Source organism: Plectropomus leopardus, chromosome 15 (assembly GCF_026936395.1).
Source record: "Plectropomus leopardus strain MGB_pleo_1.0 chromosome 15, ASM2693639v1, whole genome shotgun sequence".
NCBI lineage: Eukaryota > Metazoa > Chordata > Actinopteri > Perciformes > Serranidae > Plectropomus > Plectropomus leopardus.
Window position 1 is genome coordinate 19,305,715 of NC_142190.1, and position 17,515 is coordinate 19,323,229.

At 42.6% G+C, this 17,515-nt stretch overlaps 1 protein-coding gene across 2 annotated transcripts in view; it reads left to right on the plus strand.

Annotated features, from left to right (window-relative positions):
• The first annotated feature begins 742 nt into the window (after positions 1 to 742).
• The window catches only part of caln2 (calneuron 2), a 34,181-nt gene continuing 17,408 nt past the window's right edge, over positions 743 to 17,515 (plus strand). The window contains exons 1-4 of one of the 2 annotated variants that reach the window (XM_042499456.2): positions 743 to 1,304; positions 7,091 to 7,215; positions 13,028 to 13,171; positions 15,174 to 15,286. In XM_042499456.2, coding sequence (XP_042355390.1) covers positions 7,098 to 7,215; positions 13,028 to 13,171; positions 15,174 to 15,286 — 375 coding nt within the window. In that variant the 5' untranslated portion in view covers positions 743 to 1,304; positions 7,091 to 7,097. Of the gene's footprint in view, positions 1,305 to 2,131; positions 2,500 to 7,090; positions 7,216 to 13,027; positions 13,172 to 15,173; positions 15,287 to 17,515 lie in introns of those variants that run through there. The other variant, XM_088088551.1, reaches the window with a different exon arrangement.

Below are 17,515 nucleotides of genomic sequence, written 5' to 3' on the forward strand. Positions count from 1 at the left end.
GTGTAAATGGGATAGTGGCGGGGTATTCTAATCAGAAAACACAGGCAGCCTGATTAGGAGATAACACAGGGGGAGAGGACGTCTAACAGAGGCAAAAAAAGGGGTTTGTGTGGAGGAGAAAACGAAGATTTAGGATGGATGGTGGGGAGGAAAGGTGAGGGGGGGAGGGGGGTATCAGACACACACTGCATCATTTAAGTACTGCGGCTGATGTCATTTCCTAAGCACCATAATTGGTCATCAATGACTCTTAAAGCTGTGAAGAATGGCTAAATGAAAACACACACAAACACACACAGACACAAACACAAACACAAACACACACTCTTCCCCAGGGGAAATGTTGTAGCTTCAGTGATCCATTGAAACCTTAATTGCTCGGACCTAACACCCACCTTCTCTCTCTCTTTCTCTCCCTCTCTCTCTCTCTCTCTCTCTCTCTCTCTCTCTCTCTCATACACACACTCACACACACACCTGCGAGCAGGGCAGTTCCCACTGAGCGCCACGGCGTCGCATATCCCCACTCACCTATACACATTCGCACCTCTGCTGCCGTGGGCCCCCATGTGGCCCCTCCCTTCCCGAACTGGACCGATAAATGGGTTAACTCTGTCACCGGGAGTAGCCGAGACAAATGCACGGGGAGCGTCGGGAGATCCCGTCCCATCCCTCCGCTGTTCTACCGACCAAAGCTTTCAACCGGACATCATCCGGTGTTGATTCGACAGATTGAATTTAAATCGTGATTTATCATTTTCTTTTTTCTTTTTTTTTTTTAGTAAAAGGCGAACAGCAACAGCAGCAGCACCACCAGCTCCGGTTGTTAGACCCAGACCCGTGGGCGGCTGGGTGGCGTCCGTCTGGGCGAGCTGATAGGACGAAGATTTGGCACTCTACCTACCAACTGCTTCATCCCAAAAAATTTCAAGATATGGCGATGAGAAGTGAGATGTAGAAAACGGATGGGAGGCCATTCATGTGGGCTTCAGCTACAACGGACAGTATCTCCCAGCACCACCACCCTCCTCCTCCACACTAACCAGTTGATTTTTTTTTTTATTCTTATAACTATCTAAAAAGTGTAGAGCTCATGACACGCTGGTGAATCCCCGAGGCAGGTCCCACACACAGACTGAATGAGTCCATCTTTTGCTGTCGGACGGACTCCTCAAGAGCACAGTACGGATGCAAACAGACTAAACACATCTTGGCAATTCAAAAGACCCTCAGCATCTCCGCCAACGGTGCTCTAACCGAGCGGGGGGAATCTCACACCGGGGGACCAGGCGTTTCACAGGCAGGTAAGCTCTAACCCGACGGCTAATTAGTGTGCCACCTCTGGGTTGGCGTGTGAAAGGTGATAAAGGTGATTACCGCGACCGCCCGCCCATGCGTCGGTGCCGCTGATGGCCGCAGAGCCGCGCGGGCGACTGCACCTGTTGTAATCAGTGCTGTGCGGAGCGTGCTTGTGCGCGAGCGTGTGTAAACAGACCTCTATGTATGTGTTGACAGTGGAGATGAGCTACGCTGTTTTAATGGCTGACAACGTAATGATGTCTGTGTCTATTTGCATTTCAACTGCTCCCCGAAAATCTCTTTTCCAGCTGTTTGCGTGCGTCGCGCGCGTCAGTACGCGCTGTGTGGGTTTGATCGGTGCGATTAGGTGATTATAGGTCCATCACATGCGCGCTATAAGTGTAATTATAGTATAATTGTCTCAACACGCAGTGGGACGTAAAGCACTCCATCACTATACATCGAGCTTTGTGGCTTATCAGCCGCTCTCCTGTTCACTCAGGCTGTAGCAGCTCACATATTGGTTCTGATAAATGGGGGCTGGCTGCAGTCTAAAGCCCACTTGTATTCATTTTCATTGCCAGATGCTCTGAAACTCCACAGTCATAAAGCGTGATGGCCAAATCTGTCACCTGCCTCACATTCATCATCAGATACCCTGGGGGGACCCGCCTGTGGATGGTAACGGATGGAGGGTGTTACAGTACGTGCGTGGTATTGGGCGGTGTGGGTGCGAGCATTTTTGGCGGGTAGCGCGCATGAGTTTTTTTTTTTTTTTTTTTTTAATTTTATTTTCAGACACCCCACTCTCGGTGCAAAGAGGGTGACATGTAGCAGCGGCTTTGCAGGCGGTGTGAATCCAGCTGCGCTCCCTCCGCTGCAGATGCGCTCAGAGTGGCAGACTATCGTGGGTGTCCAACTCTTTTCCCGTCGGGGGGGACTCTTTTAACATCCAACAACAAGCGTCCTTTCAGACCACCTGACTGAAGATCAAGGGCGCACACGTCCACAGCTCCTCTGCCTGGGCTGGCTGGTGAAGCACCAGAGCTTTTCAGTTGGCGTAGCAGCTGGTGGTGGGGTCAGTTAGAGCGTGTTGGATGACCCAGATTGACCTCCGGGAGAGACGGCTGTAGGCGACAAGATGGGCAGCCCATCCAGCACCTCTATTGAGGAAATGTTTTTAGAGTACTGCCTTGATGGGTAAGAGAGAGACAGCAGAGATCACAGCTCTGTGGAGGCTGCCTGTCTTTGCCCAAGGTGACTTCAGGAGGACACTGACAGTGTGACATTGAGCAAAGACAGAAAAGAGAGCTCGTTATAATTTGATTTCCATCAATTGTTTTTTATTATTGATTTAGCTGCAAACCTAATAAAAGCCACGTTATTCTTGGTTGCCTGTTGAAGTAACACATGTCCTTCTTTGATGTGTAAATTTTGTCTGCTGTCCATTTTGTTTGGCTTTGTCTATCTGACACATCACAGAGTTGCAGTTTGCACTCATCCAACACTGGTGCTTCAGCTCATCAGCTGTGGTCCCTCATTATGTTTGGCAGGCGGCATGAGCCTTATCTCTGAAACTGGGGAGGACATGGAAAGCTAACTGACGTTTTAGTGGCTTGAAGTAGGAACAGAATTATTTTTTGATTTATTCTTGTCTGCACACATCTAATGCACACCACAGTCCTTGGATGAAGCTAAATCACACAGTTTTTAATGTTTTGATGGTTAATCAGTGGCTGCAGCAGTAGTAACAACCTGTTTCCTTTGATGTGATGAATACAGGTTGATTCTGTTAATGCTGTTGTCTTGTCTGCCTGCTTGTGATGGCAGCGCTGTGCATGTGCTGTTGGGGAAAAATACTGTTGTGACCTCTCCGCTCTTTTCTGCCATCCCGCTAATGCATTCCTCTCCATGGGGACAGAGGGAGGTGAGGAGAAAACATGATTCTCCTTTCTCCCTATTCCCAGCTTTTGGCTCAATCTCAGTCGCTCCATTTCCCTTCATCCCAGCCTCTTCCCTCCAGTTTTGAGCTTAAATTTGTTCTGATCACCACACTGCAGACTTGAAACTCGACTCCCCAGAGTGCAGGTGACCCCACAGTTCAAACACTGTCAGCCATCCCGCTTTCATTTGGTCCTTTCATCCCCTTCGTACCCCATCCTTCCCCTGTCTCTCTATCACCTGTCTGTCTGTCTATCTGTCTTTCTGCCACTCCTCTTCCTGCTCTCAGCCAGGCGATGAGGCTTATCAGATGGAGGTTTTTTGCTCAAGCTTGTCCTTGTCAGCTCTCATGCCTGTCTCTGTGACAACAGTCTGTGTTTTCACGAGTAGCAAAACCACAATCCAAAAATATATGGGAGGAAAGTAGGGAGTGAGTGAGAGTGGTAGCAAGAGAGAGAGTCAGTGTGTGACTGAGTTTGATGTATGTGTATGCGTCTTTGCTGGTTTTGCCATGAGTGAGTGGGTGTTTGTCAGTGGAAGAATTGTGAGAGCAGATGGACTGTTGAAATACATTCTCATATTAATTTCATATCATATGTCTTATTAATTTGTCCACTGATTAAATAATAGCTAGGTCCCATTTAATTTGAGGAGTTGAAGAATTTGGGGATTTCATCTGGCTGTGGCTTATTTAACAGCCATTAAATGTTCATTTCTCTTTTTTCTTTTTTAAAAATCATTTCTTTTGTCTTTTCCATTAATATAATCACTTGTAAATGTGCTGCACATCAGCGATACATACTGAAAAACTTCATACATCGTTATGTAAATCACATCCAACTCGTCAAATACCGCTGCTTTGTCAGTGATTGGCATCAGATCCCTCCTCTTTGTTAGTGATCTCAACGTCAAGTACAGACGCACAAGGGGACCTTTTGCGGCGGTATGATACGCATTGGACTGTCAATGCAGTGGGCCACAACCCAACTCATCAGTGGGCAGATACCGATGCATTGAGGCACTCTTCACAGCGTTATGAAATGCACTGGCAACTGCCATGGTACAAAGCCACAATGAGACGTATGTCAGATGATGTATGTCACGTGATGTTACATAATGTTCGTAACAATCATAGTCATTGTCAGTCAAGATAGTTTTTCTGAAGGGTTTTACATACGTTTTAAGTTTATTTTTAAAAAGACTCAATGCCTGTAACAAGAACTGCACATTTCCTGTGAAAACAGAAGTATGTATTCAAAAGACACAACGCATGTAACAAGCATAAATTGCTACGTCATTCCTGAATGTCCAAGACTGACACTGTAATCTAACTGGTGATTCATATTTTGATGAGTAGGTCCACTCACAAAGCAGTGACAATTGATGAGTTGGGATGAAAATGCATGGATCATATACATGCAAGCCCCGAACTAAGTTCTTTGGTTTTATTTCAACATTAGGGGGGACACATATGAGATAGGTATAGGGTCTTCCGCCAGGAAATTTTGAGCTTGAAACACTTAATTTCCTGAATTCTGGTGAATTTCTTTGCATCAACTTTTGCCTTTTGCATCAATTTATAGTGCAGGATATCTTTAGCTTCATTAAACAAAGTCGTCTGCTACTTTAATGTTTTTATTGCCAGGAGAAATGCGCATGTTTTAAATATTTAGGGGGACCTACATGCACCCAACAACATCCATAAGTAAATTTAAACATGTCTGACAAACATGCATGCATTGATGCACTCATAGGAATGTAAACATGGGCATGTATGAATTCATTTGCAATTTCTGCTGAAATAAACATTTTATGTGCATGCATGTTTACATTCATATGAATTAACATTTAGTGTGTATAAATCTGCTGAATCTGCACAGAAGTGACAGCACATTCACTTAGCACCCTAAACAGCTAGATACGCACATTCCTATCATGTTAACTCAAGTAGATGTATGTGTACCAGCACACTCAATGGGCTAATTGGCATGGGTGGATGAGCCAGCTGGGCACAGGCCCAGGGACCCAAAGTGTCCCTGGTCCTAACTTGCAAAATGTCAAATGTCAAATTAACACATGCAAAACAGGAAGAGACTCAAAATGACCACAAACAGACACAAAATGACAAAACAAGACACCACATTACCTCAAGGAAACACAAAACAACCATAAGGAGATACAAACCCACGAAAAGATGCGTAATGATAACAATGAAATGCAAAACCACTGCAAAGTCTGTGTGTCTTGGGCCTATATAGGAGAGGTGGTGGGGCCCTTTGCTTATATGTGCCCAGGGGCCCATTGCCCCATAATTCACCCATTCTTATTGGTCATGACTAGAAATAAACAACTATTATGAAGTAAAATATGATGCAGAGTTCTCAAAAAAACACCCAGTTTGTCTCTACCTCTCTTATTTCGTAATTTTCATAGCCACATATTTCATAAAAAAAACTGTTGCTTCCTTTCAAATGTTTATGTCCATCACTTTAAAATAAACTTGTGCAGTGTGATTTTTTTCAATCAGCCTTTCAGTTGTTTACGTCTGCCATTGTGAGAAACTGAAGAAAAGGGCTCTTCTGCTGTTCTGTGTTGTAAAAATAACTGATGTCACAAAGGGGCCACCAGTCTTCTCAGTGGTTAATTTATGTATTCATCTTTATATTAATTTAGTCTCTTGATGTGATATTTCATCGCTGTTATAAGCTTATAGAACTATGTAAAAGCAAAACGATGTAATTTTACACGATGTGCACTTAAACACACCTTTTTGCACATGCAGTATGTCTGCTGTCTGTCTCTGTCTCACGCACACACAGCTATTTTCACACCTGGTGTCCTCTACAGATCACCAGAGCAGACTCTCGCCTGTCCCGCAGCTCTTAACCTTTTACACTGTCTTTGTCTTTAGGCTCAGTCTGTGTCCTGTTCCTCCCTTGGCTCTGATTCACAAAGATCCATGAAGGATTTAAGTCTCAAATAACAGAGAAGGGGAGAGGAGAGGAGAGGAGAGGAGAGGAGAGGAGAGGAGAGGAGAGGAGAGGAGAGGTTTATACTTGGACCATGTTTCCTGTGACAGAGACATCCCCACTTCCATCTCTATCTCTTCTGTCTGGCAGCGGCACGCTCACGAAATACTCTCGGGATCTCTGTCTCTTCCTCCCTCTCTATCTGTCTTTCTCTCCCTCACCTCGATAGTTCAGCATGCATTATTGGCAGGAATATTACATGAAGCATATCGCCAGTGTCAAAATGTTACACTGGGAAAGCCCTCAGAGGGGCAACTCACATGAATCAAAGCAAAGAGTCACTCTGATCATGCGACAGAAGGGGCCGCGGTTGATAGATGCCCTGTCAAGCCCTGCAGGTCTCTTGGTGAGGTGTTGGGTGGCAGCTGGGTTCGTCTGGGGGGACAAGAGATCTGAAGGAAAGGATAGCGACTGACAGGACTTTACTGCTTTTTCCTGAACAAAGAGCAAACAGGAGAACGACAGCACGAGAATGATCGCTAGATAATACCAGGTTCCTGATTATACTCTGATGGTATTTATCAGAACAATAACACTGGAATATTTTTTGTGACTCCATTGAATTATAATGTGATTACATAATTTGTCACTGTGAGTCTGCCACAAGGAGACAGCGGTTTCTCCCAGAAATGAGCATGAGGAACAATACAACCCTCCACAGGAGCTTGTGTTTCTAAAAAAGGGCTCATGACCATGCTGCTAGTCTGAATACACATGCACACACTGGGACACAAATCCCTTTTACCTGTATTTTCTCACTCACGTACACACGCATGCAAGTTTATTTAGACTGTGTGTGTGTGTGTGTGTTTGCTCTGCAGGGAGAAGATGCCATTCCACCATGTGCGGGCGGGCCTGCTCTATCCAGACAACTATCTGAGCAGCTCCCTGACGGAGGGCAGCGAAGCCTTCCAGCTCACCAGTATCTCCACAGAGGAGCTGGGAGGTGAGTGTGCTTACAGCGAGAGAGAGGGTGGTGGTGGTGGTGGTGGTGGTGGGGGTGCAGAGTAAAGTGTGAGGTACTAGCAATTAATGTTCCACTACTGGAACAATGCAGTTACAACACGTCAATTCTCCCAGGGAAAAGTTTTTCCATTTAGCCATTTTGTCAGAGCTTGACTGGATGCATTGGTTTCCAATTATGGTGCTTAGGAAATAAAATCAGTCACGGGACTCAGAGTGAAGCAGTGTCTGAGAGAAATAAAATACATATGACTAGGTTAGAAGTAGGACACCAATGTATTGGTAACCCAATTCAAGTTTTCAATCTATCTTACATGAAAAACGATGACACCAGCGCCCACAAAGGCCTGTGTGATAAATAAAGTATGAAAATAAAACTGCACTTTGGCAGTTTAAACTGAAGGACAGCCATGTGTTGTGTTTGTAAATAACCAATAACACGATTGAAATCCAACTTATTGAATGTAGCCTGTGTAAAACACGAGTCTGTTGTTTCGCTTTCAATGAATGTGGCCTAAGGTTTTGGTTAGATTACAGTCTGAATAATGAAAATATTCATTAATTTTGAAATAACCAGGTTTTTCAGTCCAGAATATACCAACATGCCTGAATGTGATCACTTCAGAAAGGACTCATATGAATGTTTTCTCATGTGAATACAACGCCTTTACAGCTGACAGCAAACAGCGTGACTTTTATTCTCTGTAGCTCTGGCCATTAGTTGTATTAGATATGATAAGATTATATCCAATCAGCAAAGTAACAGATGTGGTAATGTGGTAACAATGCTGAAAAACAAAAGATCCAATAAAGCAACTATCTTAATATCACATGTTAATTATTTCATTCTCTTGAGATAGCAAAGCTCATTTTCTCATGATTATAGGTTAATCTATGCTGAATCTGATTCCAGATAGCAAAAGGCCAATTTCTGGAGATAACAAGATAATTAATCACAAGAAAACAACTTTTGTTTTCTCAAGAGCACATGAAAAGTATTTACTTTTATATATTCTGTATATCTCGAAAATGAGTGCCTGGTTCAGTTAATCGCATCTGATTTCACCGTTCAAGAACCTTGTTACGACTGTCCAGCAATTAAAGTACAGTCTGATGATCGCAGATCTGATATTTTCAGCTTAAATCAGATGCTACAATTATGGCAGCCCTCTATACACGCTGTCATGGCACCCCTGACAATAATAATAATAACCATATGATCCTGCAGCCCATTCTCATTCCCAGGTTGTTAAATACTTGTGCTTTGTCACTCCCTTCAGCGTGTGATATTGACGGTAAAGGCAGCCTTTAGCGTTTTTCTGAGACATACCAGGCTTTCAACTAATTCCAATTTAAAGCCATCAGCAGCAATGCTTGATGCTGAGAGCAAGTGATGTGGTATAAAGAGCTAGAAAATCCACATAGCATGGAAGGGACAGGAGGTAAATGGGTCATCCAAAATCAGAATTTCATTCAGCAGACTGCAGTTTGTAACCCATTTGAAACCAGAAGTCAATTTTGTTATGTTTTAACATAACATTATGTAACTCGTGTACTTATTGTTCTTATTTATGTCACATTACGTTACATTGTTTCAAAGCGTTACAAGTTACAATATGTTTCAGCGGTGCGTCTCATAGATATGCTAAAGGGTGCCCTGTGCGTATCAAATGCAGAGGGGCGCAACAAAGCGTCAGTATCTGACAACCTGGGAATGAGAATAGGCTGCATCTTAAGAAAACCATATGAAAAAATTGCAAGAACAGCCAGCTTCCTTACAACAAGCAACAAGCATCGGTCCGATCCTCTGATAATTGGCTCATGGGCTGGTTGTAAACAAGGTTAGTCAAATTTCAAACCGTCAAACTTCCTGCTTCAACTTTGACTGACGGTGCCGCAGTCGTGCGCACTTGCACTGCTTTCCTTTGCATTAGCATAAGGGATTATTGGTGTCATTACAGGTGCTCTCACTTTCAGTATTACCTCTAAAAAGAGTGGTATCTAATCTGGCAAAATTTTGTTCATTTTTGATTATCTGACTGCTTGTGTTTTTTGTCCTTTTTAACATATTTAAAGCATTTTTTGCAGAGCTCAGCAATTGCTTTGCTGAGTGCAATTTATTACCATAATCAATGACCAGCATTAAGAAAATCCAAAGAAAAACCCATGTTGCAACAGACTGCAGGTATCCTTTAAATTGTCTTAAACTGACACAGGAGTTTTACTCTCATGCAGCCTGTGTGTGTTCAGTGAGTGCATGACTGACCGCAGACTGACAGATCCTGAAGCATATTGTGTGTGATTACATTTGGGACCTATCCTATGACAACCTCACATGTGCTGCACAAAACAAAGACTTCTACACCGAAATGAGTGCATATATATCTAACATGGGTTGCTATGGAGGGAAAAAAAACAGCTAATCCCGTCAACGAGCTAGGACTGAGAGCATGAGAGTGTGTTTGTGACTGAGGCCGTTTGTTTGTGTTTATACATGTGGTCTATTGTACTTTGCTCGAATGAGCTTTGGTATGAAGTACTTTGTAGCATAAATCTTTTAATCCAATGTCCCTTGTGCGCATCTCAACTCAACCCAGTTCACTAAAACAGTTTCTTTGGTGCACTGAAAGCAGAGCTGGAACTGTGACTGAAATGTCTCACCATCATTAGACCGGTTGGCCTCTGTCTGGGTTTTGTTTGTCAAGGGCAGCAAGAAGGGTAAAATAGTTTGGACCTGTGTAGAGCAATTATATAAATTAAATTTGGACTCTGAGACTCCAGACATCATGATGAGGCATTATCTAAGCCCTGTCAGCCACAGATCCAATGCAACCAATGGGATTGTTTGATGTGGACAAAATTCTGTGGTGTTTGCTGCCAGCATTTGAAAACTCCTAATCCTACTTCAGAGAGATGCTGAAGGTTCTTCTAGGATCATCTGTTAGTGTAGATAGAAAGCTAGTTAATCACCCCTGTGTTGGATCGCCGCGATCCTTTTCTCTGATTTTTTTTTTTTCTTGAGGCTTTTCATCAATCAAAGTGAGAACATGTACAGTCCTGGGGGGCTGAAATCGTAATGCACAGCGGCACACAGGCTCCGATGCATGCTCATACAAACACACACACAGGCATCGCACAGTAATACATCAAGGACCAGCTCATTCGAACCCTACTGAAAATGTACTCCTCACTGTTGAGCTGCATACAAATACAAGTCATTTTGTTTTGGGACGCTGCACGCTAGCCCACATTCCCAATCCGTTGCTTTTGATTCTCACTTTATTTAGTGCGAGAGAAAGGGGAGGCAGTGACTCGGAGCTCGAGTCTAGTTATCAGCCGTTGGGGATATTTACAGGCTTATATGGGGGCTGCGAGTGAACTTCGGCTCTCACGCAGCTGACAGAGCAAAGACAGTCATAGGAGGCAGATCTGAGACGGACTTATTACACAGAGGAAGGAAGGAGCAGCATGTCAGGACGAGAATATTAATGACACACAGCCTGAGAGAGACAGAGACAGAGATGAACTTCATGTAAAATTCATTGTTTAAGTTAGGAAAAGGATTAGTCTTGGCAAAATTGTGATTTAAATTCCGTCTCGCAGCAGGCTATCACTCTTCTCAATTGTGTTTTTCCTGTAAAGATCTGCACAAATGCTGAATGCCAGCTGAAATGACACCCTCTCCCACCCCTGAAATGTAGAGATCCACAGAAAAAATTGAGTGCTTTCTCGTAAAAAGATGTTGAATAAATACTTCTGTCCTGTCTCTCTGTTGTCTTAATAAAGTCAATACATTCGACCACCTCCACCCCCATCCCAAAGCTCCACCTCTGCTCAGATAGTGCCAACTGATTGACAGGTAATTAGCTGGAGATTGACCGGGGTATTTTGTGAGAAGGTCCTCGGAGGTTTGAGTAATTCTGCTGCACGAACAGATAGATGCCTTGTGAGCTGTGTTCGTTTACTGACAATTTCAAGTTAGGAGGAAGCCTTTTATGTGGGAGGAGAGAGTCGGAAATGCTCTTGGCACTGCTGGTGGAGATTGTGCTGTGCAGAGGGATTGGTACAGGCCCCTCGAGGTTTGTAAAATACAATAAGTATATAAAGATGTAAAAGAGACAGGAAAGAGAGAGAGAAAGGAGAGGGAGAAAGAGCGAGAAATCACCATCACCTTGATTTGCCTGAGAGAAAGGCTGCAACACTTCCAGTTAATAGGAAAGCCTGTTATCAGCATCAGGGAAGCACCCTTCTGCACCGTCTACAGACCTGCTAAAATCTGTTAATCATTAATTTCATCTCATGGATTAGTGCATCTCGCTGACACCATCTGATGTCTCTATGTTACATTGCGTAAGTCATTCAGCAATTTTTATGGTTACAACAAGTCCTCAAACCTAAACAGCTGGTGGGTCGTTTCTGACATGGCGCCCCTTTCATCAGGCAACTCATTCACACTCTTCAACACTCTTCTGACATTTGGTCAGTGGCCCTACACATTCAATTGTGATGCTCTAGGTACCCCTCCAGCATCAGCTTTGGATCCTCTTTGACAGCGTGTCAATTTACACTCGTTACAAACATTTTGTCTTTTCAAAATAAATATCAGTTTTCACAGGAAATGTACACTCTTTAAATGCATACAGTCTCTTTTCGAAATAAACTTATAAAGTAGGTCAATGTATCCCCATACAACAGTTACATACAATGATATCCTCTGATTATGCACACACAATGGTTCACAGGAAATCCCCACAAATTACTTAATGCAAAGCTACATTTAGCTACGTAGCTAGTAGCTAACTGTGTCTGTGTGCTGCTTGGTGATAGGCCATATCATAATGCACGATATATATTGATATTTTAAAAAATCCACTAAACTACTGTAATTTTCTCAAATACAAAATTAATAAATGATCTACAGTTGAAAATGAAGTTTAATGAAATACTGTTATAATGTGAAAAAAAGTAAAGCATAAAGTTATATAAAGTACTGTTTAGTAAAGTTGATAAAGTATTGTTATAAATTAATAAATCAAAGCGCAAAGCGATATCAGATGATGTAAACGATGCAGCATAATATAAAACGGTAAATGTTTTTTATCATTAGACAACATATTTCATCATATCGCATAGCCCTAATTGCAAACAGTCACACAGCGTCATGGCCCAACAACCCTGTCCTTTACCATAAGAGGTGTTACATCACTATGACATCACGCAGTTTCTGTCTTCATGCAACCACAAGTACTCCTAGCCAATATGTAATTTGTATGTCAAGTGTATGAATTTGAACAAACAATGCTATTGTTTTGTTAACATCTGTATTGCAACAAGCAGTATAGACAAGGAAATGATAACGGCCTCTTTGAAATGCAATAAAGAATAAAGATGAACAGATTTTTTTTTAATCTACTGTGATGAGGCTCAACCTTTAGGACACATATTTAACTATAAAAATAGATTATAAAAGCAAAGAAGAGGTGAAAGATACTTTTAAAACACACACCACACCTGCCAACCTTCGCACAAACTAACCAGAAACCCACACATCATGCCCAAAAAGATAATTAAATCACACATTTAACTTCACATAGAAAATAAAGGGATCTACCACAACAAAACATTACATAATATGCTGTTGTTCTGTAGGGCTATTTTTGATTTTATTTCACACAAACAGGATGAAAACTGAACATAATGATCCATGTAACTTAAATGTCTGTTCCTGAAAGGAAGAGGAGAGGATGGCAGACAGACAGTGTTGTACAGTGATATGTTGTCCGTTTGTCGTGCAGAGATCCGTGAGGCATTTCGTGTTTTGGATCGTGATGGGAATGGTTTCATCTCCAAACAGGAGCTGGGCATGGCCATGCGCTCCCTGGGTTACATGCCCAGCGAAGTGGAGCTGGCCATCATCATGCAGAGACTGGACATGGATGGTGAGGCACTACATAAGGACACACACTTGGGTGCATGCATAGAGCACGCACGTAAACACACAGAGTGAACCTTTTCAGAAAAGGCTGTTTAACATAAAGCGCATGTGTGTAATCTTTGTTTACAGCTGTGCCTGTATCAAAATTTGAAGTGTACAAGAAGAATATTTTCCTTCCAAAGAAACAATCCCTCTGACAGTTTCTCTGAGTTGAATTTTAATGTGATGTAAATAGAAGGCACGGTAAATATATGATGCCAAACCTTAATGCCTACTTGCTTGAGGCAAAATGAGCTTTTGAGTTACAGCCCATGTTCCCGTAAAACTGTTTCTAAACCGCCTTAAGAGCAGCAGGTGGGCAATTGTCAAAAATAAATTCCCCTGGAGACAATAAACAGAGAACCTGTCTGCTTCTGCTCCTTAAACTCCAGCTTTCCTTGTAAATCCACAGAGGATTGCATTTAGTCCTAAGCAGTCCCTGAATCACAAACAAGCTAGTCAATCTTTCAACTACTTCTTATCTGCCTGTTCTTGATTCCACAGCTTGCAGTAAATATCAAAGGTCAAAGCTAAAAGCTTTTTGCTTTTGCCTCCCTGAGTAGTCTGACCATCTGAGAGCAGCACTGCCATTTGTTTCGAGTGGAGACAGAATCTCTCCTAAAATCCTCTACCTCTGACTTCTATCATCTCGATGTCTTCGCTAATAAAGCATTTAAAGCTGGAACAGGCACAATTAGTTTTGGGAATGTCAGTTATTATCAGGTGCTAGACAACCTGCATGGTCCTCAAGATGATTAATTTTATGCCGTTAAACCTCTTCTTCAATAATACTAATCCGATGATCTGTAGAATTATAATTATATTATAATTTTTATCCTACCCTCAGGTTTTAAGCAAAGTAGTCTTAAAATATAAGATTCTATTATGGTGATTTAAAGCTGCTGCTGCTTGAGAAACTGCACTAGGGTTTCAGAACAGAGAAGTAATGCTGTTTTATACTTCTAATATACTGTATAACAAGGTAACACGTCATTTTACAGGTCATTTTCAAGACGTTTTCTGGAAAAAAATGTAATTTGACACTGATCGTAGCGGAAATTCCTTGAAAATACAGCTCCATTTAAACCCAAATATATATAATTGAAAACTTAATTATAGATACATGTTGAATGGCTTTTATTTGCATGTTCAGCTGGCCTGCTGTGCACTCACTAAAAGACTCCCTTTGTTAATTAATTAGAATTCATTCATCATGAGTACAAATTGAATATTGTCTCTATTTCCCCTGTAATTAGCACCAAATTACACAGTTCTTTCTAGGGAACTTCTTGGAAATTATTCAGAAATTACAGACCCATAAAATGAGAAGTTACCCTGCTGCCAATACTAACACAGCAGGACTGAGACTTGCGCTGACTACATCTACATCATCTTGTAGCGAATAATAAATACAACATTAGATAACGCTGCAGACTGATGGTAACATCAATATTGGCAATATGTAGTATAATAAGTTTATGCAGTAACTCAGTCATAAGACATGCTGTTGGGGAGATGTTCACTGAGTATTAATTCCACGGGACGCTGGCTGTTGATTGCTATCTCCAACAACACACAGCAGTAGAATACGTAATGCAAACACTTGCAAGTTGTGTCCCTTGAATTTAAAATTGTGAAATGCTGCCTGAATTGTCGCTTCAGTGCAAGTACGAGCCCACAACTGCTCCCGCAAAGACTCACAAAGGCACGCACTTGCACAGGTGCACAAACCTTATTTGATAGGTGAATTAGTGCTGATGATGCATGGCTTTTTGTCACGGATGGGTGCACATCCATCTGTTGATCTATCTCAGGGCGCTTTTCTTTGTTTCGGCAAGCGAATAAACTTGAGCATAAAATGCATTATTTAGCGCCTGTCTGCCAGCCTTCCTGTCTGTGTATCTGATTTTCTATTGTACCGGTCTTTCTCCCTGCCTTTCTCTGCGTGTGTGTGTGTGTGCCTGCAGGGGATGGCCAGGTGGACTTTGAGGAGTTCATGACGATACTGGGGCCCAAACTGCTGTCATCCGACAACCGAGAAGGATTCCTGGGCAATACCATTGACAACATCTTCTGGCAGGTGAAAGACAAAACCTCCTCCTGCCGATGCTGGAGTCTCTTTCTCATCACTCACAGTCCTCATTGCTTATCAGTTACATCCTTTATGCCTCCGCTTACTAACTCTGCCTCACCTCTCGCTGTGTATTTCGGCAGTCAGAGCAAGTCTTGCATCCTTAAGCACAATCCTGGTTTCTGCAGGGACTGTGCACAGGCAAACATCTACTTAAAGTGCAAAAATACACACACACACACACACACACACACACACACACACACACACACACACACACACACACACACACACACACACACACACACACACACACACACACACACACACACAGACACACACACAGGCCCCCCACCTGCTTCTTCTGTTCTCTGACAAAAACAGAGACTCCTTTTCTTTCGACTCGAGGGCCTTGAAGTAAAAAGAGACCTGCTGAGAATTAAGTGTGTTTGTGTTTGAGTATGTGTATGTTTTTGGGTTTGTGTGTGTGTGTGAGTTTATCATTCACATTGTTGCAGAGAGTATTACCATAATAAAGATCTCAGGGATGTACCCCTATATGAGGAAAACTGTGTGCTTGTACGCTTTTAAGTGTCCAAACATGGGCTCAGTGGTGATTAAGGCTGTAGCTCATCTACATGCTTTTGAACGGGCTTGCTTTGTTTTTGAAAATTGCTCCGGACAGAGAATTTGCTGCTCTCTGAGTGCTTTTTTTGCCTCTTAGGTAAGACATGCGACAGTAATGAAAAGTGCAGTTTTGAGTGTGTAGGGAGGGGATGTTGAGTGTGAGGACGGCTGGTTGAGCAGGGTGACAGCTCTCAGGAAGCTGTTCTCTGCTTTCCTTGAGTCAAATGAGAGGAGAAACATTTAGAGGGTGACTCACTGAAATGAGGAGGTGTGTGTGTTTCAGGTTACAAACACATACTGGGCCACATTTACATAGACGTTTTTTTACCCTAGATTTTATTGTGCAATCACTTCAGAAAATAACATTAAAAAAAAAAAACTATCTATGCCATTCACACATCAGAGACTTCTGATTTTAACATAATTTCTTTCTAAATCGTGTGAAATGGAACACCTTTTATAAATGAGACACATTGCATCCATGAAGGAGGGATGAAGCAAGACGGACTACAGTGTGCCAGCCAACACGGCTGAAAGAGATGAGAGAATGGAGCGGCAAGCTGGACAATATGTGTGGAATGGGGAGGGTGGTGGTGGTGCTGGGGAGGGGGGGATGCCCCACATAAAGATAACAGGAATGTAAAGGAAAACCACAAAGGAGGAAAGTGGGAGAAAATGAAAGAAGGGGTACGAGAGCTTGTGATTCATGAAGGTCGCAGACGGTGTTCGTCTCAGGGGTGATTTAAAATGTTCACCTCCCACAAAGAGAAAGAGAGACTAAAAGAAAACAGGAAGAAGGGGAAGGCAAAATGAGAGACGGAAGAGGAGAGAGCGAGCAAGGAATGAACGCATATAGGAAGAGAGGAGCAGGAGGAGGAAGACTAGGAGGAGGAGGGGGATGAAATGGTGGGAGGAAGTGTGTCTCTGGAGACAGTGAGAGCAGCGTTGTGTGTGCATGTTGTGTGTGTCTGTTTATATTTCACAGACCTCAGAGGGAGACGGGAAGAGAGGGAGAGTCATTGTGTTGAAAAGAGAAAGATGGAAGAGAAGGAGGCACATCATGGTGGGCCATAATGACTCAGTTCACCATGTTCAGATAATATCCTCCTTGCAGAGTGAAATGTATAATGATTGAGTTCTTCATGGAGATGAAGGAGTTGGCATGTTTTGTGTGTGATTACATTTTACCTCAGTGTGTGAATTTGCGTGTTTGTGTTGAATATATTTCGTGCGTCCACTGCTTGTTTGAGTCAGTGTGCCGTGAAAATATCTAAAAAGAAAAAAACCCTTTTCTGTTTTTCTGTTTACTTTCCACAGTAGCATGGTCCGGGTAAAAGCTCGGGGAGATTTAGATGCAAACTGTATCTGCTTTGAAAAACTCCTGACTCAAGTTACCCCTTTTCTGCTGACAGTCGGTAAATTAGATCTGAAAAGGGAAGCAACCAGTCTTCCATTGCAAATGAAGCTACAGTGCCTAAAGATGGAAAACAACTATTTCTTTAGCCAATATCATAACAATGTTTATAGTCTATAAGAACTATGTCTATGCCGAGAGCGCGCAGGAGAGAGGTCCGCAGAATCTTAAATCAGTGTACAGTAGCTGAAAAAAGT